The 26,614-nt window shown below is 37.1% G+C and overlaps 1 protein-coding gene across 1 annotated transcript; it reads left to right on the forward strand.

Annotated features, from left to right (window-relative positions):
- The first annotated feature begins 654 nt into the window (after positions 1 to 654).
- On the forward strand, positions 655 to 26,614 carry ARHGAP29 (Rho GTPase activating protein 29). Its single transcript, XM_009875084.1, has 22 exons — positions 655 to 801; positions 8,770 to 8,866; positions 9,216 to 9,288; positions 12,619 to 12,679; positions 13,161 to 13,298; positions 13,578 to 13,642; positions 14,151 to 14,261; positions 14,392 to 14,472; positions 14,762 to 14,950; positions 15,186 to 15,323; positions 16,160 to 16,350; positions 18,165 to 18,331; positions 18,862 to 18,990; positions 19,160 to 19,258; positions 20,717 to 20,880; positions 21,129 to 21,317; positions 21,491 to 21,628; positions 23,174 to 23,406; positions 24,164 to 24,470; positions 24,633 to 24,741; positions 25,078 to 25,197; positions 25,661 to 26,614. Exons 3-22 carry the CDS (start codon positions 9,232 to 9,234, stop codon positions 26,560 to 26,562), a joined length of 3,588 nt encoding a protein of 1,195 aa, XP_009873386.1. The 5' UTR covers positions 655 to 801; positions 8,770 to 8,866; positions 9,216 to 9,231; the 3' UTR covers positions 26,563 to 26,614.

Here is a 26,614-nt window from a genome sequence, read left to right on the forward strand (position 1 = left end):
TAATAATAATAGTAATGAAAAGGAATAGAACAAAAAACAGAGAAATAAAACCCAAGGAAAGACAAGTGATGCACAGTATAGTTGCTCACCACCTGCTGACTGATGCCTGAGCAACAATCCCTCCCCAGCTGCTTCCCCACAGAAGTCCTGGCCATGCTCACTCCCAACTTCTCATGTACCTGTTTGCTGGCAGAGCATGGGAAACTGAAAATCCTTAACTTGGGATAAGCACTACTTGGCAACAACTAAAACATCAGTGTGTTACAAACATTCTCATGCTGAATCCAAAACACAGCGCTGTACCAGCTACTAGGAAAAAAATTAGCTGTATCCCACAAGAAAAAGATGGTGTAATTCAGAAACCTTAGGGTATTAGTGTAGGGTGGGGGCTTTTAAGTACAGTTCCTCGACTTTTTGGGGAGAAATGAGTTTACGTGGAAATGGCATAGAACATTGTAAGTGAACTGTTTTCAAATGCTAGTGTAACTCTTTTTTTTTTTTTTAACAACTTTGTTCTAGGCAGGCCCAGCTTCCACAGCTTCCATATGGCCTAGACTTTACTGCACCTGAATGCCATCAAAGTGGTTTGTAAGGTAATTGGACATTAATTCACTATTTTAATGTAGTTTCTCCTTTTTTTTTTTTTTTTTTTTTCAGAAAATCAAGATGGCCTGCATCAGGTAGTACATGAACGCCTTGGGGAGTTGCTACGTGTTTTGAAAGCAGTGATAAATAAGCATCAGACTCTCAACTCAGTTGATATTCTTAGTGCTGCAGGAACAGTTATTGCAAAAGTAAAAGGTAAGGAATTACTACCTTTCATATTCTTGGAGAATTGCAATTAGTGAAATGATTGACTCAGGCTTGGAGTTATAGATAGAATTCTATATGTACAGAATAAGCACTTTTTTTTTGAGTAATACCTTAACACCTTGGTGTTGTCAGCAGGACCAGGGAGGTGATCATGCCCCTGTACTCAGCTTTGGTGAGGCCGCACCTTGAGTACTGCTTCCTGTACAGAGGCGGGCTACCCAGCTGATAAAGAGCTTCTTTTGAAGAAAGGCTGGGGGGTCTGGGACTATTTGGCCTAGAGAAGAAGAGATTGAGGGGAGAACCCATTGCTCTCTTCAGCTACCTGAAGGGAGGCAGGGGTTGGTCTGTTCTCCCTCATGGAGAGTGATAGGATGAGAGCAAATGGATTTAAATTTGCACCAGGGAGATTCAGGCTAGATATTAGGAAGAATTTCTATACTGAAAGGGTTGTCAGCCATTGGAACAGGCTGCCCAGTGAGGCTGAGTCACCGTCCCTGGAGGTGTTTAAGAGACGGGTGGATGTTTCATTGGGGGAAATTGTTTAGTAGGTTGATAGAGATGGGACAAAGGCTGGACTCGATGATCTTCTAGATCTCTTCCACAATTCTATGATTCTAACACTTGTTTAAAAATATCTTTTCTAAGTGAAAAGTGATCTTAAAAAGCTTTTTCTCCTGTTGATGTAATAAAATTCTGTTTATAGGAAGCTAGCTGCAAACCTACAGTAAATATCAAAAGCACAAGCCTTTGATCTTGAGTTTTTCTTCAACAGTTAAGTACATATGTATGATGGTAATCAGATACTTACATGTGAGAACAGGTTAAATGTTTAGTGAACATAATTCTATGTCCACTTTAGACAAGCTGCTTCCATGCCTAGGTGCTATCATAAGACTCCAGTGTGTCTACCACTCTCCCTTAATGTCAGTGGACTCAGGGAAATGTTCAAATGCTCTTTCTTTAATTTAAGAAACATTGAGGAGAACTGACTTAAGGTATGCAAGTAAATCAAATTACACCAACCTTTGCTGTACTGTGTTTTAAAAATATCTCTCCTTGTCCATGGTGTGCAATGCCCCAAATTGATCATTGTCTATACTGTCCTAAGTTTACTATTACAGAGTAAAACAGTAGAATTATTTTCCTTGTCTCACATGATAACCTTGTTGATCGATTCTGTAATTATGTTGGCCTTTTTGTCAATTTTTGTGTTCGATTTGAAGTCCATGTAAAGTCCAAGGTCACTTTCTGTGGTTCTAGTCCTGAACCAGTTTTCCTGATTTTTTGTATTTATATTTATGTATTATGTGTAATATTTATGTATTATTCTTCCTCCCCTTCTGCTTCTGAAGTGAAGAATTAAGCACTTTGTTGCATTACATAATCCATTCCTGTAGAGTACTTGCAGACTTCTGAATCTGATGTCATAGTATTTATTTTTTTTTAAAGCTCGGTGCCTGCTGTTCCATTGTACAGTAGTACAGAACCCTGGGTAGATGCACCGGTGTTTTCTATATTTTTCTTATATGCATTTGTTCTGCCTGATTTGAAGAATAGCTGGTCTTGGAATAGTTATTTTAGGACTCATTTCTCCTGATAGTGAGCAGAATAAATAACTTTAGTACTAAGCCCTTTTTGGCAATACTCACAATATTCACAAATAATTTTTTCACTTCCTCCTGAACAGATTTTAGTTCATATAATTAATATATTTACATTTGCAATAAAACTACCTTCTAATATTCACATTGTAGAGTTCACTCACTGTTAATATATCGAGTTTATGAGGAGCTACAGTCATGGAGGAATTGCATTATTTTCTATATTCAAAGAAAAGCTACTGTGAAGAAAGCACTGTGCATACTGTATTACTACAGAATCTTGAAAGTAGTTGTACTCTTTATTGTTGTAAGAATACCACTTAAAAGCGGTACAGTCATGTCTTCCCATTGTCTGTCAAATTTAAGTGGGTCAAGTTGTAAGGGTATACTTTAGGTATATCTGAAAAGTCTGTGTTCAACCATAGCTCATTTGAACCATATTAAATATTATCTTGTATGATGAGAAACCTCAAAGAAAAAAGGCATGAAAGGAGTTGATTTTGTTATAGTAACAGCCTTTGTCCTTGAGTTGCAGCTGAGCTCAAGTTTTGACTTTTTTTTTTCCCCTTCTTAGTTACATTACTCTGTGAATACTTTTCTCACTGGCAACAGTGTGACACTACTGAAAATCCAGCTTTAGGATTCCTGCTACAGAATCCAAAGGATGATACAGTGCTGGTCTGATACAAATTGTCTTTGAGGATTGAATAAATAAAAAGCCTTTTCTGATGAAATAAAAAATTATGGCATGCAACTGCTGGTCATAGCATTTTTCACTAATTTCTCATTGAGTTCTTCATCTGTCTCACAAGCAGCCTATGTTCTGGACCTCGAATAGAGAGCCTGGAGTAAACTGTCCAGTTGTTCTTTGCCTCAAGCAAACACAAACTCCCACCATGGCAAATTGTCATTTCTGTGGTCTAGTGCCGTGTGACCTGGCCTCACAGAGTTCCCAAGTTAATTGCAAGGAAAGGGAGCTCTGGATCACACTAAAGAGTGGTGGTCGGGGTCAGTCCTGCCTCAATATTTGTAGCCTTTGATATAAACAAGTACTTTCATATGAAGACTTTAGTAATGCCTACCAGTGTTTGCTTATGTGTCTGGAGATGAAAGTGGGGAGTTACAGGGCTTCAGCTCTTTCTGACTGGTACTTTGCTCCTGCTACTCTGAGAATAGCAAAACCTTTGCTGTGTGAAAATAGCCTGCCTTCCTTCAGCATAACCTCTGGTAAAGGTGTAAGCAGGTTGTCTTTAGCACCTGTTTGGTTTTTACAGCTGGTTTTTGTGTGAGGATCATACTGTTCCATGTTTGTATTCAAACTGAAGTGTATGACTGCTGGACCTGAGGAAGATGAAGTAAAAATACAGCATGTTGTGGTGAATTGTAAGCATGTCAGACCTCAAGTTTGCTTACAGTGGCCTGTCAGTAACACATGGGTTCACGGGTTTTCAGCTGTGGTTATTTCACTAAAAGTAATGGAACTTTTGAATAAACAGGAAGCTTCAAGAATGTGAGGAGCTGGTAGGACAGAATCCGTATCCTTTTTCCTCTGTCTTCCCAGGCTGTGTTAATGTGACATTATGACAGAAGTTCATCTGACTCATCTGTTTCTTGTCTTTGGAGGACAGAACTATAAAAAGATGTGGAAGCACTCTGTTTCTGTAGTCAGATTTATGACTAGGAAGAAGATAAACCTGGCACAGAAAATTCTGATATTTATTTAGGAAAGGATGAAATAGAAACAAGTTGGGATTTATGTGTGATTTCTACCCACCCTGAAATAGAAGTGTAACTTGTTTAGAGTCTAGGAAGACCTTTGTGATTCTTTGTGAAATGCCAGGGTTTCAAATCTAGTTTGTCTTTGGAACACAAAATCAATTCCAGTAACTTTGTAACCAGTGACTCTGGCTTGTGAAGTATTCTCACAAGTACGACAAATTGTGCTGTGGTTTAAATGTAGTGTCCAGTGCAGGCAGACCACCCCCTTAACTTGCAGTTACTGCAAGTGGGAATATTTTGAACGGTAGCAAAAATTAGAGTGTTTGTGCTGCTCCTTCAAGCCTCTCAGCCATTTCTTAGGTCCTTCAGTGGGAATGTTATGAATGTGCTTGTAGTTCTGCCTTGGATGCCTATTGCTTTTCTTTTTGGACAAATTGAAGGCATGTTACCTTAATCTTGCTGCAGAGAATGATGTTTGGCAGAGCAGATAATGTCGACCTGTTACCATTTTAGACTGAGGTTGCAGGAAAACTTACAGGAAAGAAACTTGATTTCTCTGGTTATATCTTGGACATGACACGGTTCGCGAGGCCTCTTTGCTTGGATCCTACTACTTATATGTGCTTACTTGAGTGCTTTCTAAAGAGCGCCTTTTAAATGACATCTCACTTGATCTGGAAGAATTGAGACTTACTGAAGCATCTTAGAACCTGTTTTGACACCTATTTCTGGAAGTCACTTCCCAGTCTGGCACACCATCATTCTCATAGTTATTTTCTCACTCAGTCTTTAAATAGTTGATGGCCCCAGAGGACATGGTTCTCCTGATCCCATGCTGAATTGAAGTTTGTACTGTTCCTTTGCTCTAAATTGTACCTTTTGACTTAATATAATCACTAGAATGAATGCAAATTCCTGCTAAAGCTGAAAATTGCACCCATCTGGTAGAAATTCCCTTTTCAAATATGTGTGTTTCTAATCATTATGCGACAGAGTTAAATACCTCTACCAAGGTGAAGTAACTTCAGTTTTGTTGGTGTATCTGTGGTGTAAATTCAGAGCAAAATTATTATGGAGGGACTAAAACACAGTTTTTCAAACTCTTGTTGGCATTCAGCTAAAGTTTGAGAGGCTGCCAAATTTGGTAGTGGCTGGTGAAATTATATGGTACAGATTACTAAATGTAGAACAGCGGGCCTGGACAGCCTGCTGATCCTCTCTAGCTGTGGGATACTGAGAATACTACTTCTGCCTCTTTCCAGTCTGTATTTGACTGCTCTTTACTCAGGTTCCTTGTCCCATTGTGCTTTTAAAGATGAGAGGTAATAACAAGAAGTATTAAGTTTACTTTTAAGAGAGGGAGTGGTCTTTTTTGATCTGTTGCTTTTTTTGTTTGTTTCCTTGAGTGGTGTTTTTGTTTATGAAATAGTTCTCAAAGGTTGTTGAAAGCATTGTTCAAAATGTAAGGACAGAAAATTGGTTGCAAAGGTATTCAGTTCCAACAAAAGGCAGCCAGTTGCTTACTGTTTAAAAGTCAGCTAGTAAAGTATGGGTTGAAGGTGTATTCCTCTCTAAGGAAATGGATGATGGTGGTACTGTATCAATTGACCTGCAAAGAGTAAATTCTGTAAGCTGATGTAGTTTAGACTTGTGCAGGTTCTGCAGACAGCTGAGGTACCTTTCCTGCTGCCAGTCCTGCATGTGTCTATGGGGAGAGGGAAGGAGGAAGCAAGTGAACTCCCGCAGACTCTGGCATGGTTGTGTCCCCTGGGTGTCCTGGGCTGTGCTGCCCTGATTTGACTGGAAAAGGGACAAGAGAGAATTGCAGAAGCTTGTGTGCTATGCTGTGGTTGCTCCGAGCTGTTTAAGCATCATCTTTTAAAGGCCTCAGTTGCACTTTGCTCTTGACAGCTGACAGCCTCTCCTTCATGGTTTCAGCAGCATTGCTCAAATTTCCTCAGGCACCGTTTCAGCTTCTGGGATTCTGGCTCCCAAAACTTCCACGGTTGTTGTGGGTTCTTCAGCCTGATTTCAGCTTGATTCAGAAAGCTTTTGATTGCATGATGCAAGAGTTGAAACTTTGCAGTGTCTTGCAGCATTTTGATGAGGTTGCCAAACCCACCTCAGACTGAAGATAGCTTTGCTAGCTAGATCCACTTTACTGCAAGCTAAGTCTGAGTTTCAGGTACTGGATTCTGTATTTTAATGTATTGCTATCATAAGTTTATTTTTTTAAAGGTCATTATGTGCCATCTGAAGTCTTACTTAAGTGTTGTTAAGTTGTATACTTGCTTTGAAATCTGGAGAACTATAGATAGATAGCTGTCATTTCCAGACATGGAAAGATTACTATAGTTCATTGTTGTCAGTAGCTATTGTGTGCAGTCAGGATGTCCTGGGGAAAGAGCGTGCATGGTGTAAAGTTGATGTTAAGTACATCAGCATTCCAGTGGTGGTAAGCTAGAAGAAAGCTGTTTGTATTTCACTGTATTGCTAAGAGCTTGGACAAACCTTTTTCAGGAGAAGTGGTAGTTCAGAAAAACTTGATATTGGTTGTTCCATTTGTGATGGACCCTGAAAAGAAAGGACTTCTCTGGTACATGAAGTGCAGAGCTTAACAGAACTCTTCCTGGAACAGGAAGGCAGAGTGAAACAGACGGCATTTCTTTAGGGAGAGACTATCTATATTAATGTCATGTTAGCAAAGTGAAAGAAGTGCTCGTTCTCTGAAGACACTGCAGCTAATGGATATATGAAAGTTTCAGTGGTAAGTACTTTGAATGTAGAGACAGTTTTTGTTGCTTCCTTTTAATTTTGAAACAGTTTGTTTCATGCTGGCACTCCAATGATTTTTCCACTCACTAGTGGCTGGTAATCAATAGTTCTTGTAGTAATTGCTGTTGCTTAATAGTTTGGAATACAAAGTTTAGATTTATAAGCAGCGTTATTGCTTGAAAGCTGTCTTCAACTAATCTGACTTTAAAAAAATAAAAGAATTCTACTGCTGTTTGCGAAGTTGTTAAAAAAAAAAAATCATCTGTGGAGCTTTAATGAGTCTCATTTCAAACAAAAGTGCCAGAGGCATTTTTTTGTGTAATTACAAAGCATAGAAGAATGAAGAAGTAGAAGCCTTAGTTTAGCAATGAACTGTGGCAACAGAGACTTAATATTTTTATAACATGGCAATATTTTGTTTTCCCCTGTGGGCTTATTATAACATTTTTCCAGATCTGCAAGTAGTTGTGAAAATAGCCTATGAGAATAATACATCTTTTCTCTAATAGCTTTGTATAGAAATAGTTCTCATAAAAATATTGATTGGGCCTGTTGGCTTGCTGTATAAAAAAGAATAGATTCAACTGTGTTAATTTACTGGTTAAAAACTTTTCCTTTCACAAAGGAAGTCTAATGGGGGAGCAGATTACTGTACTTTCTTTGTTTGTTACCCATTAGTGTTTAGGCACCTGGCAGGAAGTTTGAATACTTTTTAAGATTAAATTCTGTTATTTTAATTTGCTAAGAAAATGTGTATAAAACAGGCAACACTTTAACATGATTGAATTTTTGCTACTTCTAGAAGTCATTGTAGTCCATTATTTCCATATTTATGCTTGAAATGTAAGAAGGATTCACAAATTTATGTTGGCACAGGTTTTGCAAAAAGTAATTAATAGGGGTTAATGCCTTATGTGTGTCATTGCAGTATCTCTGTAACTTAAGCATCTAGATAATTAAGAATATCACGAAGCTTTAGAAGGTTAAGCTTTTTAAAAATAAATACTGTTTTCTAGTCACCAATGATTAAGGAGTTAAATCGGAAACAGGCTAAAATGGTTGTGCTTTTTGTCTTCTTCCTTCTCCCTCTTCCTCCTCCTTGTCCAGTAGTTGTTAATAGAAACTCTGGTTGAATCACTTTCCTTGTCTCATTATTCCATTTTGTCCTGGATGCATGTTAAAGGCTGTGTTGAGTGGCTAAATACTTCTCTTGATCACCAGTTTAATCCATGTAGTTTATCCAGGAATGCTGCTCCTATTTTGAAACACCAGCAGTTTATGCTGAGTTTATTCCCCATTTTTAACAGGCACAACTGTGGGGCTTTTGCTAATAATTAAACAAATTTTGCTCTGTATGCTGCGTTTTGATAGCTGTTTGTTATCAAGCCAGAAATCCTGTGTTCTGGATGGATATGCAGTATTGCGTACAGTTGGGGGGGGGCACTGCCATAAACTACTGCTGCTGTTCTGAATGTTGATATTTCTACCCAGAAAAGAAACAGTTTTTCAAATACTTGACTGCACTTGTGACCCCCTTTGTGGTGTTGCTGCTGCTGTGTGATTTTACTCTTGCTGATAAATGACTTTCTCTCTTCCCTTAACATTACCATCATGTTCCCATACAAAGCTGATACTTAAGTGGGAAGACAGAGTACATGAAAGAGTAACTAGATTTCTTTGTAGGAAGAATCTGCATTCTGTAAATTTCTTTCCTTTAGTGTCTACTTTTCAACTAATCTTCTTTAAAACTGTGTTTTTTCAATTGTTAGGAAAAGTATAATGTTGAATGTTCTGTGGGAGACTTCAGGCCTAGTAAACTTGCTTGGTTAACTCACTCTTTGGTTTTCATTTTCTTCCTAAGCGGTGAACTTCAAAGAAGTTAACGAAGAAAACAAAAGAGAACTCTTCAGTGAAATATTTTCTTCTATTGAAACTTTGGCATTCACCTTTGGAAACGTGTAAGTTGGATTCCAGAAGGAGATTTTAAAGAGCTCAATGAAGCTGAATCAAAATAAGACCAAACAACCAAAACTTTAATTTTCTTTTTGACAAATATTAGCTGATAAAGCAATTTAAATTAACTACATTCAGAAAAATTTTATGTCTGTCTTTGGGTGTTTTTGTTGTTTGTTTTTCTTTAAAGTGAAAATGATGGTACAGAAATTGCAGAGAATATAAGACTACTTATAAAATTGCAGAACTTTTAAAGGGTTTTGGAAACACTAGCTGAATTGTTGTTGTTAGTGATCTGAAATTGCTTGGTTAGGTAAAGTAATGAAGTAACACAATTCTTTGTTTTTCTGGCAGTGTTTCAGACTTCCTTATGGGAGATGTAGACAATGGCTCGTCACTGGGACTTCCTGTATCTCGGAGAAGTCGGGTAGGCTAAACACGTTCTCTTCGAGTGCGGAATGATGTCTTTTAAGAGAGATTTTAGGGTTTTTTTTCATTTCCACTGAAACTATGCGTCATGGTGCTGGGACACTTGGAGTCTTAAAACAAGTCTTAAGACAAGATTAAGCCCATGAAAAAAATACATTTAGGGTTTCAGGTATTTGAATGTATTCTAAAGGGCAGTAATGACTCAACAGGGCTAGTGCTTAAATTTGTAAGTGATAACCTGCTGTAGTTGTATTTGAGATTTTCAAATTGGTTAAGTGAAGAGAACTGAATACTTAAAAGATACTTGAATGATTTACATGCCAGAATAGTTAGAATAGACCTGTTAGACGTAGAAGCTAAAGGTTTAATGACCTCTTTTTTGCTTTTGAAGACTAATATTCATTGCAAAATAACCTTTTCTTGTTCCAGAGCTCAGTTTGTGTTGTAGCTGTTTCAACAGTTCATTAAGAGAACTGAAATAGCACTGTCACCTTATAGGTAGTTGAAGATAAATGTTAGTGTTTTAAGCTCCCCTTTAAACACTTTGAAGGTGAGATTAAAAAAATGCTCAGTACTAAATTCTCTTCTGACTTTTTGTGCATCTAGAAGCAGATTTTCAAGTAAATAAAAGTAAAATTAAAAGTTAGATGCAAGGAAAACACAGCTGATAATTGATAAGCTAAGTTGTAGTAAGGTTAAAAATTTTAGAACGTGGAGTTATTTTAAAGGCTTCACTGAAATGTACTCAAGGCTTAGAGTTCCTTCCTATAGGCTTGATCATAGCAATGCTGTGCAGCTACAGCTGAGAAGCAGGCTTTTCAAATTTTCAGTATGATAACACACAAGAAGGATGGATAATCGCAGAAGTTCTGCTTTTGTAGCTGCTACAAAACTCATCTTTGCAAACAATGTGGGCAGAAGGAACCTACTCTGAAAACTGGTTCCAGAAGACTTAGAATTACGTTGCTGATAAAAAAGTGTGAAATAAAGTGGCATAGAAGCCAGCATCTTGTATAACTTAAATGAGATGATTTGAACAAGGACTACTGTGGCTAATTGGTTCACCAGCAGAAGGAAGGTCCTGAATTTGCCCACATTTGCCCACATTTTAATTTTGCAATGCAAAAATATGTTATTGTATATTGTATTGTGAAGTAAGTGCTTGGGTAAAAAGATCACTTTTCTGAATATGGGGTGGGGGAAGACCAACAGGAAATTAAAATATAGCAGAGTGAAGAAAGAATTCCTTTCTTAGATGTTCCAGAAGTCACCAGCTTATGTTTTAAAACTCTTTTTTTGCTGTATAATTTGGTTTTCCTACTTTGCAAGGGAACAATTATAAATTTTGGAGCAGGTAGGATAATGTGGTTCAATTTCTTGGAAGTCTGTCCTAAATCTAAGTGCATTTTCATTGAGGCAAATACACATTTAACAGGTGAAGCATTTTGCTTTGATTTGCAATTCAGAGACTGATTTGGAGACCAGCTAGGAGCTGCGTGTTAGCAGGAGTTAAATGCGTAATATTTAAGTAGCTGTATTAACTTTTGATTTGTGTAGATGTTTATATTCAATGGTTGAATGTAACAGCCAGCTGTAACCTAAATAGATTAGAGCATAATATTTTGGTAGAATTTAACATGTAAATGCTTTGAAGGTTAATTAAGGAAAGAGTTTTTAATCTCCTTTTAAGTTAGGGACTTCCCTAACTAAGATGTTGTGGATTGCTCTAAGGGGGAGGGAGCTGATCTTGCTTCTATCTACTGCAGGGGAGTCTACATTCTTTAGTTCAGGCATTCCACTTGGAAGCTTAAGTTAAATGATATGTATACCCCCTCTTAGCAAATGTAATTGTTCTCATTTTAGCCCTTGTAGTACAACCAGAAGTACAAGGTGGAAGCAAAGATATTTCTTAATTAAAAACAAGAGCTTTAGAATACATTGGAAGAGATGAGACAGGCATGTCTGACCTTTCATTACTCAACAAGCTATTTGAATGCTGTTTGATGCTATGTAGGTGTGAGAGCATAATAAAGGAGAAGAATAAAATTTTTAAAATGTGTTCAGAGATTTGCCTTTGTCAGAGTGAGAGGGGGAAAAGAAGCAGAAAGTACTGATTAAAGTTGAGAAGTGTTACCTACTTATTTACTGTTTCGTTGATAGCTTTCCATGAATTTCCCAGCTGTTTTGAAAAAGCCCTTTCATTTTACTGAAATTCTTTTATTAGACAAAAATTGTACTAGTATTCCACTTTCTTAGAAATTGAGACGTTTTTTAAACTGGTTTGATTCTGTTCAATGTAACTGATTAATACTTTGCATGTTTTGGTATACAGAAAACCTGCTTTTGCTGCAAAGTTAACAATGAATGATTTTTGTATGATTTGTGATCAGTTTCCAGTTATATTTAAAATAAACAAAAAAGAACTATTTGCATCATTATTACATTATTCCATTTTAGCTTTAAGTCTGAAAATAAAACAGCACCAAAGTCTAAAATGGAAACAAGCTGTTCTTATAAAGCTTAAAGCCACTTTGCAGCTATTTCTCAGCCTTTATCTTCTGCCTGCTTTCTGCTTTTAAATTTTCAAGATTAGTTTAGAAATTTTAAACGATGTAGGGTTATGTTTCTTGGTTTTTAAAATGGGATGATGCTTACTAGGTAATTTTTTTATTTGTTCAGCAGCCTGGTTTACAACACAGTCCTACAAATAGTTCAGTCTGCACAATTAAAGCGGTAGCAAAATGCAGCATGAAAACAAAGGTAGAGAGAAAACCTTTTGCTAAATTCCTTTTTATTATTGGATTAAATTCTGTCAAATCATACTGTTTGCCAGGGCTTCATTAGCAAATGTTACTAGTCAGCTGTAGTGCCTACAGTGAACACCTTCAAGTAATATAGGAGAAATCATAACTTTATTCCCTTGAGAAAGAAATACAGTGTTGTAACGGCTTGTTGAATGCTGGCTCTATATTAATATGACAGAAGGTCTGTGTAAAATGCTTTTTAAAAGACAGGTGGGGATCTAGAAAAAGCTGAAGGTTACTTAAATGTCGACCTGATTTGGTAAGCAGTTAATGTTTTCATCTCAGCCTTTCACGATTGTTGATTTAAAGGTACATAATGATTCTTTGCTATTCATTATGTTTCCATCAACAGCTATGGCAGCTTAGAAGGCACTGTGCCTTAGATAAGAGGGAGTTACAGTACAGTTTGTTGCTTTATCTGCAAAAAAAGAAAGGGACAGATGATGACATTTATTTTGTTCACCTGTCAGGTCCAGTGAGAGCTTTTCTTTGCTAACTTAATGTTTTTGCTTTTTGTACACCAGTCTTTCGAGAATCTTTCTGTGGAGTTTGGGGGTTCACTGCATGAAAGGGATGATATTCAAGGTAGGTCATTTACTTAATAAGCGCCATTCTATAGGTGTCTTTTCATCTTTCAAAATGTTACAAATAAGTTACTTGGTCATGTTTTTGCACCGATGCTGCCATTAAAACTTCACTGTAAAAGATTTGCTATTGCAGACGTTTTATGGTTTTCTGAATAACCAACCTGGGTTGCTTTTTAAGGCCAGCGGGGAAGGGACAACCAAGGCCTGAAGCACTTCTGTACGTTATCATATGATCGGTGTTTTGTTGGGTCGCTTTCGTAAAGAAAGTTATGCTGACCATATGACTACTCCAGATAAAATACTATGACCCTTTAATTTGTTCTAAAACCTCTGTCAATCCTGTTTAGAATCAACTAGCATTAAAGACCAACTCAAGATCAGAGCTACTTAAGCATTCACAGTTGGCTAATACTGGCTTTGCTCTCAGCGTGTGGTCATGTCCAAAATTCACTTCTTTGTGTTCGATGCTTTATTTGCAGGACATCTTCGAGCAGAGGAGGTTGATAGCATGCTCCTAAGAAATGACAGTGGAATTGAATCAGCTCTGTCCTATGCTAAAGCGTGGTCAAAATATACCAAGGATGTAGTCGCATGGGTAGAAAAAAAGCTTAGCTTGGGTGAGTGGCTCTTTCTGGCATTTAATCAGCTTTGTCATGGTGAAATTAAGTCTGTTGTCAGGCCTCTGTGCTGCAGACTGTCAATAATGTGATTTCTAAATTAGGAACTGTTCCGCTGAAGTGGATGGAACTATTGCACATTTCCTATAATTACAGGCCTGTAACAAAGTGAAGGTGCTCGCCTCTGGAGCCTATTTGTTAGAGGAAGAAATGTAAAAAGCATTTTGTATGTGGTACAACTGTTAGTGCAAACAGTAACTGCAATTTTTTTTTTAACAGAGGTGGAATGTGCTAAAAACTTAGCAAAAATGGCTGAAACTGCTAAAGCTGTTGTTGGACACCAGGTGAGTACATCTTAGGGGCTTTATTTCAAAGCCTTAAATATGTATTGGATACTTTGCCCAAAAGTAAAACTTTGGGGATGTTGAAGAATGGATTTTAAGTCAATACAGTATTGATTTACACTGTATCACCCATCTCCTATGGAAATGTCTTCCCATCTCCTATGGAAATTTGGATATATACATTTATTTTTACTGAAAATGCAGAATAGCCTACTAGATTTCACAGTATGCTTTTTTTTTTTCTGTCTAATATCTTCTGTGCTTTGGATTATGCTTTGGACTATGCTTTTGGGCTTGTAGATTTCTCTTTCAGAGTGTGTTCCTATTAAATAAAATATAGCTGAGAAGTTAGGCACTTTTTATATTCATACCTAGTTCTAACTTCCACACACATATAAATATCTTATTAAATTCAATTGAAAATCTAGTTCAGTTATAGAGACGTTTAGAATCTCAGAACACCTCTGCCTTACCTAGAACATTGATATTTTGTTCTGTGCAATTTTAGGATTATATGCCATTCCAATCAATATTTATTAATGCTTTTCAAAATGATATTGAGAACAATCAACTTTGGCAACAAACAGCTGCTGCTCTCCAGTCTAACAAATTTGTGCAGGTAAGCTTAAAGAAAAAGACCAAGGTATTGTTTAGGTTTTTTAAAAGTTTTGTACTACCACACATTATTCAGAAGAACAAATTTGCCATCTCTAAGCCTTTTATGTACTCTATTAATGTTTCCTATCTAGCCTCTTCTCGGGAGGAAAAATGAGTTGGATAGACAGAGGAAAGATATCAAGGAGCTTTGGCAGCGAGAACAGAAAAAAATGGTTGGTATTTCCTTTATAACAGTGTTATAAATTCATTTTTTAAAAAATCTAAATTTCTTCAAAAGGATAAAACTTTCAAACTGGGCTGTTAGGCATTTAAATGCACATCTAGAACCTATAGGACTTATTGACTGAAGTATGTAACTGTCAATTTCATGACATACTTGTATTTGTAAGAGATTGTCTTTCTTTGACTGAACTGCAGTGTTACAAGCCTGTGCATAATAACCTAAACCTAAAATTGCAGTTATTAATTCTTTTGGCTTTTTCCTTTTGGTGCATTCTGCAGCAAGAGCTGGAAACTGCTCTAAGAAAAGCAAAGTTCCTGTATATGCAACGTCAAGATGAGTATGAAAAGGCAAAAACTTGCACTGCTCGTGCTGAGGAGGAACATCTTGGTTCAAGTGGAAGCTTTGTGAAAGATTTCACCAAGCAACTTGAAAAAAGACGAAGGTTAGAAGAAGAAGCTCTTCAAAAAGTAAGGATTTTTGTTCCTTGCTCTTAAAGTTAAGCCTGCACTGTTTTCACTCATGCTTAAGCAATGGGAGCATCTGAGCAAGTGTTCTGTTCATAATTCTTAATTTTAATCCTGCTGTTCTCTCTTGGGATTTTATCCTAAATGGGACTCCAATTACACACATCTTGTGTGGTTGTTTTATCACTTCTATCAAGGCCTGCAATCTCTCAACCCTTTATACTTGTATTTTCTCTAGGCTGAAGAGGCCAATGAACACTATAAAGCAAGCATGGCAGAGGTTGAAGAAAAAAGAAATGATTTGGAAAGCTTTAAAAGTGATATCTTAACACAGCTTCGGGAGCTTATTTACCAGTGTGATCTTACTCTTAAAGCTGTAAGCATGCTTTTTAAAATGTTTGGCACAGATATGTAAATATTCTTAAGACTAAGTGAAAGCCCCATCTATAGTTGCTTCAAATAGTTTTTCCAAGATGAGTGCTTTTTTTAGATGAGACAAAGACAATTTAATGCTTGCGCAGGGAGAGAAAGTAAAAAAAAAAAAAAGTCAACCAAACCCACACACCTTTTCAAGCAGCCCAAAAAACAACCCAAAGACCAGCAGAAAGCTTAGACAAACTTGTCAATTCAAGTACAGCTAAATTGCACGCTACTTTGCAACCCCGAAGCTGAAGAAGCAGCCATGCAGTGTCCCCTTCTGTGGTCTCTGCTCTATGATAAACTATTTTAGAAGTTTCATGTAATTTAACAAAAAACGTTCAGTTCATCTGTTTTATTGGGCTTGTCCATGAGTTTTGTCCATTTTTTGTCTCAAGGTGATATGGAGCTCGTCTGGGTTTGAAACTACAACTACTTTATCACTGCAGTGGTGACTAATAATTCTCTCCAGAGCATGAAAAATGCAAAAACCCTTCCTGTTTATCTTGAACATCCCAAAGTGGGCAGGCACTGGAATTGCATTTGCTAGCTGGAGGATTCAGTAACCTAGAGAGAAGAGGAATACTAGCATCTATACTACAAATAAAGTTCTTGCAGTTGACAGGAACCTTGCACAAATTTTATCCCTACAAATGTTACTATTTCCTAGAATTTTTCTACTTTTACTGTTTAAGCAATTTTCTCCTGAGACATTATTTTGGATTGAGCTAAGTACAAGTGAAATACCTAGTAAATGATCTGCAAATATTGAATTATTTTTTCCCCCCTCAACAGGTAACAGTTAACTTGTTCCAGCTGCAGCACGCTCAGGTTGTATCTCTTCCAGTTAACTGCCAGTCCCTCTGTGAGAGTGCCAAGCTCTATGACCCTGGTCACCAGTATTCGGAGTTTGTGAAAAGCTTACCAAAGGAAGGTGTTCCTATTGAATCAGGTTCTTTTGAAACCCGGAGTTCACAGGTTGATGGGTGAGTCCCAAACCGCACGTGACACTTGCTTGGTTTAGAATTAAATGATAGTCACGCGTGTTTAAGTGAGACATTTTTGGAGGAATTAAATGAATCTTGGTGTTCTATCGTGCTTTACCATTCTCTTTCTTTGACTCATCTTCTGGTAGGTTATACATAATGTTGACATTAAAACTTGACTTTGAATTCTGAAGCAGAATGTTATATTGTGTAATAAGATTTGCTAAAACATTGGCAACTATTGTCCGAGAATTGACTTGCTACTATTTTAATGTAGATACTGGTTAATATAAAAAAATCTAAATTTTGAACTCTGTAGTGTGGTGGGGTGGTAGTACTTGAAAATCAGTTCAGAAAGTCTGAGGAGGTAGTTTTCTTCTGCGGGCCTTGCTGCTACAATACCTTCTTTAATGTTATTTACAACTGGGAACTTTTTGGCAGGAAGTGTTGCTAGATTTCTGTCTTGTGCTATGTGAATAAAAAGTTTAGAGTCTACATGTCCCTATGTTACAATTTAATTACCGTTTTTCCAACCTGAGTAAAATAGCAGTTTTACTGTTAATCTACTAAAGATACAGCTAATGTAGAGATAAAGACTACAAGACAAAAAGACAACTGCTCGTGTCATTATGCCAAAAGCTTTTCCACCTTTAACTTGGTGTAAAATCTTGTAAAATAGTCATCTTGGCACTGAAGCACTGGAATATCCATTCCAATCCATGTGTTTCACAGTTCTACAGGAAAGTGTCGTCATCATCTTTCAAAAGGAAACAAAATACAAAAAACCTAATGCTTGAGTCAGACTTGTACCAACAAAAGCCAGGAAATTCAAAGTTAAAGCTGAGATTCCTAGTTCTTGTCTGTAAATTTCCTGCCTTTTAAGACTGATTTAGGCCATACTCATAAACTTCAACTTAGAGGGATTTAACTGTGCAACTCCCTGAGAAATTAATGAGCATGAAATTTCAAACTCTGTGTGCTCTCCCAGCTCTTTACGGCTGACGATTTATAGGAGTGGTCTTTTTCTCCTCCCCTCTCCTTGCCGTTTGTTTTCTTTGACATCGCCTTGTGATTCTTGGTGTACTTGGAGTGATCATTATTTAGTGTTTAGGTCTGCCTTTACAAAGACAGTAGCTTGGGCAAATGCAAATTTTAATGGTTTTTAACTCTTTATTTCCTTCAGTTGAATTGGGTAGAACTGATTAAGGAACAGCTTCCTGCTGTTAAACTTGGCTAGCAAGCCATTTTGTCCACAGGGTGCTTTAGCATTTTATGTTAACTACTGTTAATAGTTTTCTGTCCTTACCTTGAAAACAGACTTTCACTATGAACTGGCTGTAAGCTCTCTGGCAGCTTCAACGTATTTTCTGTGCTTTTAAAAGGCACAGAATTTTAATGCCTATATATTTAAAGGTGAATGGTTCTCTTGGCTGGGCAGAGAATCTTTTGCGGGAAAGCATTAGATGTAGGATGCAATAGCCTCTGAATTATTCTGATCTTTAGATGTACACATTTACTGTTTTTCTAAGTCTGCAAAATAAACGTTGTAATACCTTGCAGAGATATAGAAAATCTGATTTATGGAAGGGAGGAGAAAACACTGGGAAATTGCACATATTTAAATAAAAATAGATTCCTACCCTTCTCTTTATTTTTTTTAATTTGTGCTTAAATAATTGCTTGTCAAATATGTTATAGTCAGGAACAGCAATTAAATGAAGCATTTTTAGTTCCCAGGGACTTCAAAAAAAATACATTGGTTCTCATTTAATTATTTCTTATTTGCTCTTCAAATTACTTTCTTCTCTCTGAAGGGTTTTTAATAAGCAATCAACCAACAGTGTCCATACATCACATGGTAACTTATCTCAGTGTTCAGGAGATTTTCCTACTCAGACATTAGATGATGTGGGAAGCCCAATTTATCATCGTTCACAAAAGATTGGAGAGAAGAGATCTTCCAGCAGCACAGATATCCAAGGTAGTTCTTCTGTATTTTATCTGGAGTTCAGTCTTTAAATAAAAATATTAGAGAAAAACAGGTGCTTGATGTCTTGCTGTCAGAATTGTAGCACTGAAAGAATTAAAATATATTTCAAAGTTTGAAGCCTATTAAAAAACCAGTTATTTACTTGAGCATAAGGACAAATGGAAAACAGCATACCTAGGTTCTTTGACAAGAAAGGTGAGATGTAATTCAAACAGCAAGTACTGGCAAGCTAAGTGTACTGAACTGTTTCAGTTAACTTTAGCAATTTAAAATCCATTGGTTTTGTAAATCCTACCATGATTTCGAGTCCTGCAAAAACACAATTGTCAAGTTTCCGAAATTAATTTTCTTGCATTCTGAAGCTTATACAAAAACATATGGTGTGGATTTTTTCATCATATTGCACATTTGTGTCTGTTGTAGTGTTTTCCTATTTTGAACATAATCTTAGTTAGTTCTTAAAGAAAATGAGTGTAATTTTGCCATTGATGTTTGGAATTTGCGGATTTTCTTCTCAAAAGTGATGCGAGGGCCACCACCATTCAGATCATGGTCAGTTGGCAACCAGAGTGGAGGCATGTGCAGTGATTCTGAAAGTGCAGGGGGAAGCAGCGAGTCGCGATCCATGGATTCTCCATCTGCTAGCCCAGGTACAGCTACACTCACTGTTATACTAATTTGAAGTCTTTTCTTTGGACTATTTTACATTAATAAGGATGCTTGTTAGTTTAACAAGTGTTGGAGAGAGCCTATAATGAAAAGGAGCAGTTGGGTGGAACTGATACTTACAGCTTCCTGAAAATTTTTCTTGTCTGCTAGGGGATTTTAAAAGACGACTTCCCCGAACACCTTCCACTGGTACTATGTCATCTGCAGATGATCTTGATGAAAGAGAGCCACCATCTCCCTCAGACTGTGGTAATGTTCTTTTCATACTTGAAGTCCCCTGAAAATGCTTTGTGTTGTCCAGCGTGGCTGTTCTTTTGAGTGTGCTTAGGGTTTTTCAATTCAGCATGCATCTACTTGGGATTGAGAGCTGAAGAGTAATGTTCAGGACATTTTAATTGAAGGGGGCATTTTAATGAAAGGTGGAACATTTCTAGTGTCTTCACCCTCCCGAGGTAAATGTAAAAGATCCACCAACCATTCCCTCCAGACACTTGCATTTCAAATCAGCTGGATGGCACTGAGGTGTATAAGATCACTTCTGAACATGGAAGTGAAATGCATATATATGGAGAGATGGTAACTGGCCAAGTGGAAGAAAGTGGATCCAAATGCTCAGGGTAATAGCTGAGAGTTACCCTTTTCAAATTAGATAAGCAAGTTTAGTAATGTCTGTCTCAGGTTTGACCAGACCATTTCTAATTTTCAAAGAAATTTTGGCTCTATAAAAACAATATTGCCACAGGTACTGAAACCTGAATTTTTGATAATCCAGTTAGAGTTCTGTGGGATGTCTGCAGTATTTACAAACTATTTCTGAAATATTTGTAGCACTTGCTACTTCCTAAAGCCTTTAGGAAATTCTTAGTCTGTATTTCCTGGAAGTATACTTTGCCCTCTAGGAATGAGCCTGTGGTTAACAACACTAATTTAGATCCAGATTTTGAGCATGGTGTCAGGATCATAGAATGGTTCTAGACATGTTAATGCATGCAAACTTTCACTTGGAGTGGTGTTGTTTAATCAATATATGAGCTTCTAAGAAGCTTTCTGGGCAATTAAGTGTATATGTCAAGGTTTTATCTGTAAAACCAAGGATTTTGGTTCACAGAGTTGTCAATAGGATTTTAAGTAAATTGCTTGAAAAAAATTGATTACAAAAAGCACCAGTTGGTATTCTGTTTTAGAATCCTCTAGAAAATATTTTGATGTTATCATAGGAGTCTGAGAATCAGTGATTCTTTATTTTATGAGTTCTTCTCTGTGTGTTCATCCTTCCCTGCTGCAAAGTGTTCCTTTTTAAGTATTTCAGAAACACTACAGACCAAACCATAATGTTATCTTTCATCCTCTAGTGCAGGATTTTGAAATACGTAGAATGAATAGTTGCCTGAACTGCAGAGCAGTTGTAATTAAATGTCCTAATATTTTCATGTGCTATTAAAACAGGAAAAACATTGAAACAGTTAAAAAATGTAAAACTGATTATTTAATTCCACTTTTATGTAGGTTTATTTGATAGTTAGTGTCTCCATTATCTAAACTGTAACATTGTTTTGCTTTACGATTGAAATGGTTTTGATTACTTTGATGGTTGCTGTTACTTACAGAATTCTGTGTTGTTATGCAGCATGGTTCTAAAAAATCCAAATAAATACCCTAACGCAACAGTAGATATTAAAATGACTGTAACAGAGAAATTCTCTCCAGGTTTAAATGATCTGACATCTGAAACCACAAATTCTCCAGGACCTTTTAGAAACGCTAATATGTCCAAAGCAGCACAGACACACAAACTACGGAAGCTGAGAGCACCATCTAAATGCAGAGAATGTGACAGCTTAGTCGTATTTCATGGAGCTGAATGTGAGGAGGTAAACTGAAAAGTAGTTTAAATTGCTGTTTGGGATTTTTGTAAAGTTGGGAGTTTTGGAAAATTGCATTTTTTTTCTGTATAAAAAGTAAGGCTTTATGGCTTGTAGAATCATCATGAACTCAAAGTAAAAGCACAACAGACTAATAAATCTTTCTTCTTGCTCATATATGGGGTGAAGAACAGCAGAGATATTTCTTACAGTGTCAGACTGTATCAAACCATGTGCTTTTTTTTCCTCCCCTATAGTGTTCACTTGCATGCCATAAAAAATGTTTAGAGACTTTGGCTATTCAATGTGGGCACAAAAAACTTCATGGAAGGCTTCACTTGTTTGGAGTGGAATTTGCCCAAGCTGCTAAAAGTGTTCCTGATGGCGTTCCTTTCATCATCAAAAAGTGTACATCAGAAATTGAAAGCAGAGCGCTGAATGTCAAGGTATGCTAAAGTTTGTTTATGCAACTTAAGTTGAACTTAAGTTCAAACTTAAGCACAAACAACCTTTTTAAAAAATAAATCCCTTAAGATGTTAATGCTGTACTGTTGATACTATCTTCTGTTTTACACTTGCTTTTCAAATTAAAGTACTTGTGCTGGTCTTTCAATTTCAGGGCATCTATCGTGTGAATGGAGCCAAATCTAGAGTTGAAAAGCTTTGTCAAGCTTTTGAAAATGGAAAGGATTTGGTGGAGCTTTCTGAACTCTATGCACATGATATCAGCAATGTTCTCAAGTTGTATCTCCGCCAGGTATGTACTTGAGAAGTCAGATGGAAACCAAAGCAGTGCAGTCTATTTTTTCAGTGCAAGAGGAAAAAAAATAATCTTTTCACCAGTCCTCCAGCAGAAGATTAAATTAGTGCCTTGTATATTTGCAGTAGGCTGCTTTATTTTCACATGGAGCCTGTGACAGAGGTGGGGAAAGCTGCTGGTATTACAGTCTATGTTCTACATGGGCATAATGTCTCTTTAAGTATTAGTAGTATACACAGAATAAGCTGTTGTTAATCTACTTGTAGTGAAGCTTTAATTTTTAAAACCTTTCCAGTTACTTCATTTCCTAGTGTTATGTGAAGTTTAAAACGTTCCTATATTCTTGCCTGTAGACAGATGCTAATATATTGCTGTTAATATGTGCTAACAAAAAGTTCATGAAACATTCACGGTGGTCATGATGATGTGTTCCTTGTAGAGGGATTATCCATATTTTTCTTTCAAAATGGCGTTTTAAAGATTCATGACTGAATTTTCTAAAACAGTTTTAGTACATATCTGAAAAAAATGAGGCCAGTGAAATTACCGAGTCACTGAAAACTAGTTAACCTGGGAAGGAATAATCCTTAACTGCATGGTCCTGTCCTCTTCCTTAGACAGGCTGTCAGAGATGAGCATTCCAATCCTATGGTCATCAACACCAAGTTAAATGCTTTTGAAAATTTACAAAGATGTACTCTGCCTACTTATTCAAGTAAAAATGTAGTGTATTATATACATCATACTAGGGTACCAGTCTGAGGCACTCTGCTGTGTTTTGAGTAGGGCTCATAATTTTAAAAAAAAGTCAGGTAACATGTTTTCCTCTATTCTTACTACTTCCTTTGTAGCTGATCCATTGATGTGGATTTTAGGTAAATTGTCTCGTTTTAAATGAAGGAACAGTGAGTGCTGAAAACATACAGTTAACACGTTTTTAGACAGAATCCTGAGTGAAGCCCTATTAATTCTTAAAGTTAATTATTTTGAGTTTTAACTAGCCTTCCTACTTTTTGCTTTTATCTAAGCTGGGGAAATGCAAATAGCCAGGTCAAGTTTGAAGGATTTGTGTATTTATTTATTTTATTATTCTATCAGTATGGAAATGACTGTTATTACTTAAATCACAATTAAAAGTGAATGTTATGTGTCCTAAAATCCGATTTAAAAAATGGAATATGGATCAAACTTGATGCCACATGTAATATACTATCAAAGACTGGAAAAATAAATAACTGCTCTTTTATCATGGTATTTGTACATATGCAGTGTAAGACCCTCCCTCAGAACAATCACTTTTTTGAAATCTCTCTCTGTATCAATAAATGCTCACAGGAAAGTGCTAGCAAAAGAGTTCCAGAGGAAGGTGTAGTGAAGAGGGTTTTTGTTATCTGGGATTGCATTTGACAAAATTTAAAAGGATTGAGCAATGTCATGATCTAAGAGGAGATGCTAGACCAGACAGAGCAGAACAAAAACAGGAAGGAAACAAAGTTAAAATTCAGAATTGAATGTGTTTCTGAAGTGTTCTTGTTTCTTCAGCTTCCGGAACCCCTGATTCTGTTTCGGCTCTACAATGAGTTCATTGGACTTGCAAAAGAAAGCCAGAATGCTAATGAGGAATTCAATGCTAAACAAGCTAGCCCCAAATCAAAGAAAAGACAGTCAATCTGTATGGAACTGAATAGAATCATCATTAAAATGAAAGATCTTCTGAAACAACTGCCTGTACCAAACTATAACACTCTTCAGTATCTTATTGGACACCTTCACAGGTGAGAAAGGACTCTATATGCAAAACGATGTTGAAAAAGTAAACTGCCACATGCTGCAAACTAGAAAACTCTTGTACCCTTTTGATGACTGTAGAATTTGCATATGCCTTAGAAGACATTGTTCTGGTGCTGTTTCTTTTTCCAGTGTAGAGAATTCTCAGGTGGGAGAAGAATATGAAAAGGAAAGAAAGGAGGGTGAAGAGCTGAGCCCCATTATTCTTGATTCTCTGCTAGCACTGGGGTCAGCAAGTAGTAACTATTGGCAGCTGAAGGGACCTAGGTGTGATTTAAATCAGGATATGACCCACATAGGGCAGTGATTTGTTGGCTATTAAAAGAAAACTGAAACCTCTGTTATGTCTGTTAATAACCATTCTCCAGTTACATTTCACATCTTTGTCCTTCAAATGCTGGATTATATGATGATCTGTGATGAGGATGTAAAAAACTGATGACTACGGATAAAAATGGTTAATGTTTGGCCACAAAATTAGAATGAGAGACATTCCCTAGAAATGCCAAACAGACACAAATAACATGAGCCAAACAGGAAGTAAAAACACCCTGTGCGAAAACTGCTTAGTGCAAGCTGCTGTTAAATGCAGTCTGCACTGAAGATTGTCTGCCTACCAAACCCAACTTCAGGGGTTTTATTGTCTTTTTAGCCTCTTTAGACATGCTTAGACAAATATTTCTGAAGTAGTAAAATCCACTAACTCTTGGGATTCGGTTTGTGGGTTTTTTTCTCTTTATACAGGGTTACAGAACAGTCTGATGAAAATAAAATGTCAGCCAGCAACCTTGGCATAATATTTGGCCCAACTCTGATCAGGCCACGTCAAACAGATGCTACAGTTTCTTTGTCATCACTTGTGGATTACCCTTATCAGGCCCGGATAGTGGAGATACTTATAAAATACTATGAAAAAATATTTGATGTTTCATTGAAACCACTTCTGAGCACATCTCAGTCTGAAGAAACTACCATTACAATCAGAGTTGCTGTATCAGCAGAAGACAGGGAGCCACAGCAGCAGAGGAAGTCCTTCGTTGCTGTAAAGGAAGTATGTGACTTTTCTTGTGCTGCCAGAGTGTTACCTGTGCCATCTTAAATTCTGTGTCCCAGGGCACGTTTCTATTAAGTCTTTGTAGTTTTGTTTTGGTTTTTTGGTGGTTTTTTTAGGAAGTTCCTTTCCTCTTGAGCACTCATTTACTTTTGTTAACAGGGCATTTGGATAGCTCCAAGTGAAAGCAGACCTTCAGAAACAGCTGCACTGCATTTGGAATCAAACAATAGCAAGAATACAAAAGAACAAGTAGATGCATCTATAACTGGTTAGTGTGCTTTTACTAAGTCTTGGGGTGGGTGAATAAAAAGTCATGGATGCATTAGATTGTAGTGTATGCAGCTCTTCAATTTAGGCAGAAGCAAGTAATAAAACCTGTTTATCACTCCTTTTGATACATTTTATCTTTGTAAGAGGAACAGAGAATTATGTCTTTCTAAAGGCTGTCAAGAAGCCTCTGTTTATGGAATCACAGCTTAAAGTATTTGGTACAAATACACAAGTGTTTTGGGGTTTTTTCTGTGTTTTTTTTTTTTAAAGAAAGATAATATGCTATGACTGTGAATTTCTGAAATCCGCTATGATGCCTATTGTTTTCTCTTAGAATGTGTATCATTGCCACTCACTGGAACTAAACCAGAAAGTTCTGGGAAGAGTAATTCTCTGACAGAATCGTCAGCTACCAGCATTTTGGATATTAATATTTCTGCTTCAAAAAAGCCAGGTTTGCCTTGTTTCAGTTTATCTGCCTATGCTACTACAGTGGTTTGTTTTAATGTAGGTATGTGATTTCATCTACTGTTAGTTAGGAGTAATAATAAATTAACCCTTTTAATTTAAACTTAATTTTAATTTTAATTTAAACTTAATTCTTTTAATAATAAATTAACCCTTTTCAGTCATGTTCTATGCCTTAACAGTGCAACATTCTGAAACATATTAAAACTGAAAATATTCAGGCATGGGAAAGCACTAGGAAAAAAAAGAGGCGCAGTGTCTCTCTGCCTGTTTCATCCTTAGTGTCTTGTTTGGTTACATCTGTACAGTATGTGTTTCACTTCAATTGAAATGCTAACACAACCATCAAGGTATCATTAATAAAGTTAATATTCTGCTGGCAAAAGTCTTGCTGACTTCTCTTTGTATTTGGTAAAAGGATCCAGTCACATCTATTTTTGTGGTTTTAGGTGATACTGTGAGTCCAGCTTCAGAGAGAGACAATGACTCGTTTGTTTCTCCAGGTGAAGACAGCTGTAGAATTAACTTAGGTCCTGCAAAACCTAACCGTCAGATTATGAAAGTTCCATTGCGGGTTCCAAGGACAAAACCAGCTAGTCGCCCTGTGAGCCTGCCTGTAGAACGAATACTTCCTTCGTGTGTTTTGAATGAAAGAAACTCACGAAACGCAGGAGCAGTAAGTCCAGAGAAGCTTGGCAGGAGCCCTACTATTGAAGAAGTTTCAGAGGTGAAGGCACTCCCTGCTGTTGATACCTGCTGCAGACTTCCTTGTTATGACACTCAGATGCTCCAGAAAACTTGGGACAAGCAATATAAACAGTATGATATCACAGTAAGGACAGCAATGATCATGACTAATGTGCCCCAGGAGAACCGAACACTTGAGAGTGGAACTGCAGGTGCCCTATCTTCGTCATGCAGCACTGGTAACAATTCAGCTAATGCCATTCTTCCTAGTAAGCCATATTCTGTTTCTGTCAGGTCAGGAAGGACAGCAACAGAAGGGAATGGTCCCGATGCCAATCCTCTTGCTGCTTTCAGGGCACCAAGAACATTGCAGCCACCCCCAGGGACATTTTATAAACCACCCTCTAACAAACCAAAATCAAATGAAGAGAGCTCTTCAGCAAAAGCTTGTGCACCAACCCTTGCTAGCTCTCTGCTTCCCCAGGATGATACTGTGAAACTGGCTAGGAGCTCTGCACTTCCATCAGGTGATCCTGAGCAAAACACAAATGAACAAAAAACTAGCTCAGAGGATATTCACCCCACAGATGTGAAGCCTACTTACCAGAGACTGAGACCAAAACGGATCCAGGAACTGGAACACAGGGAAGCTCATTTTGTATAGGGTGCAAATTCCTCTTGGACTGTATGCAATTTGTTGATGTTGCCAGTGGAGG

This window comes from Apaloderma vittatum, unplaced genomic scaffold, assembly GCF_000703405.1.
Source record: "Apaloderma vittatum isolate BGI_N311 unplaced genomic scaffold, ASM70340v1 scaffold7248, whole genome shotgun sequence".
Lineage (NCBI taxonomy): Eukaryota > Metazoa > Chordata > Aves > Trogoniformes > Trogonidae > Apaloderma > Apaloderma vittatum.

Excerpts from the sequence above, each read along its gene's own strand:
- ARHGAP29 (XM_009875084.1), top strand. The coding sequence starts at position 9,232 with ATGGGAGATGTAGACAATGGCTCGTCACTGGGACTTCCTGTATCTCGG. Across the intron at positions 24,471-24,632 it reads CCTTCGTTGCTGTAAAGGAA|GGCATTTGGATAGCTCCAAG; the intron begins GTATGTGACTTT and ends TTTTGTTAACAG. Across the intron at positions 25,198-25,660 it reads TTCTGCTTCAAAAAAGCCAG|GTGATACTGTGAGTCCAGCT; the intron begins GTTTGCCTTGTT and ends TTGTGGTTTTAG.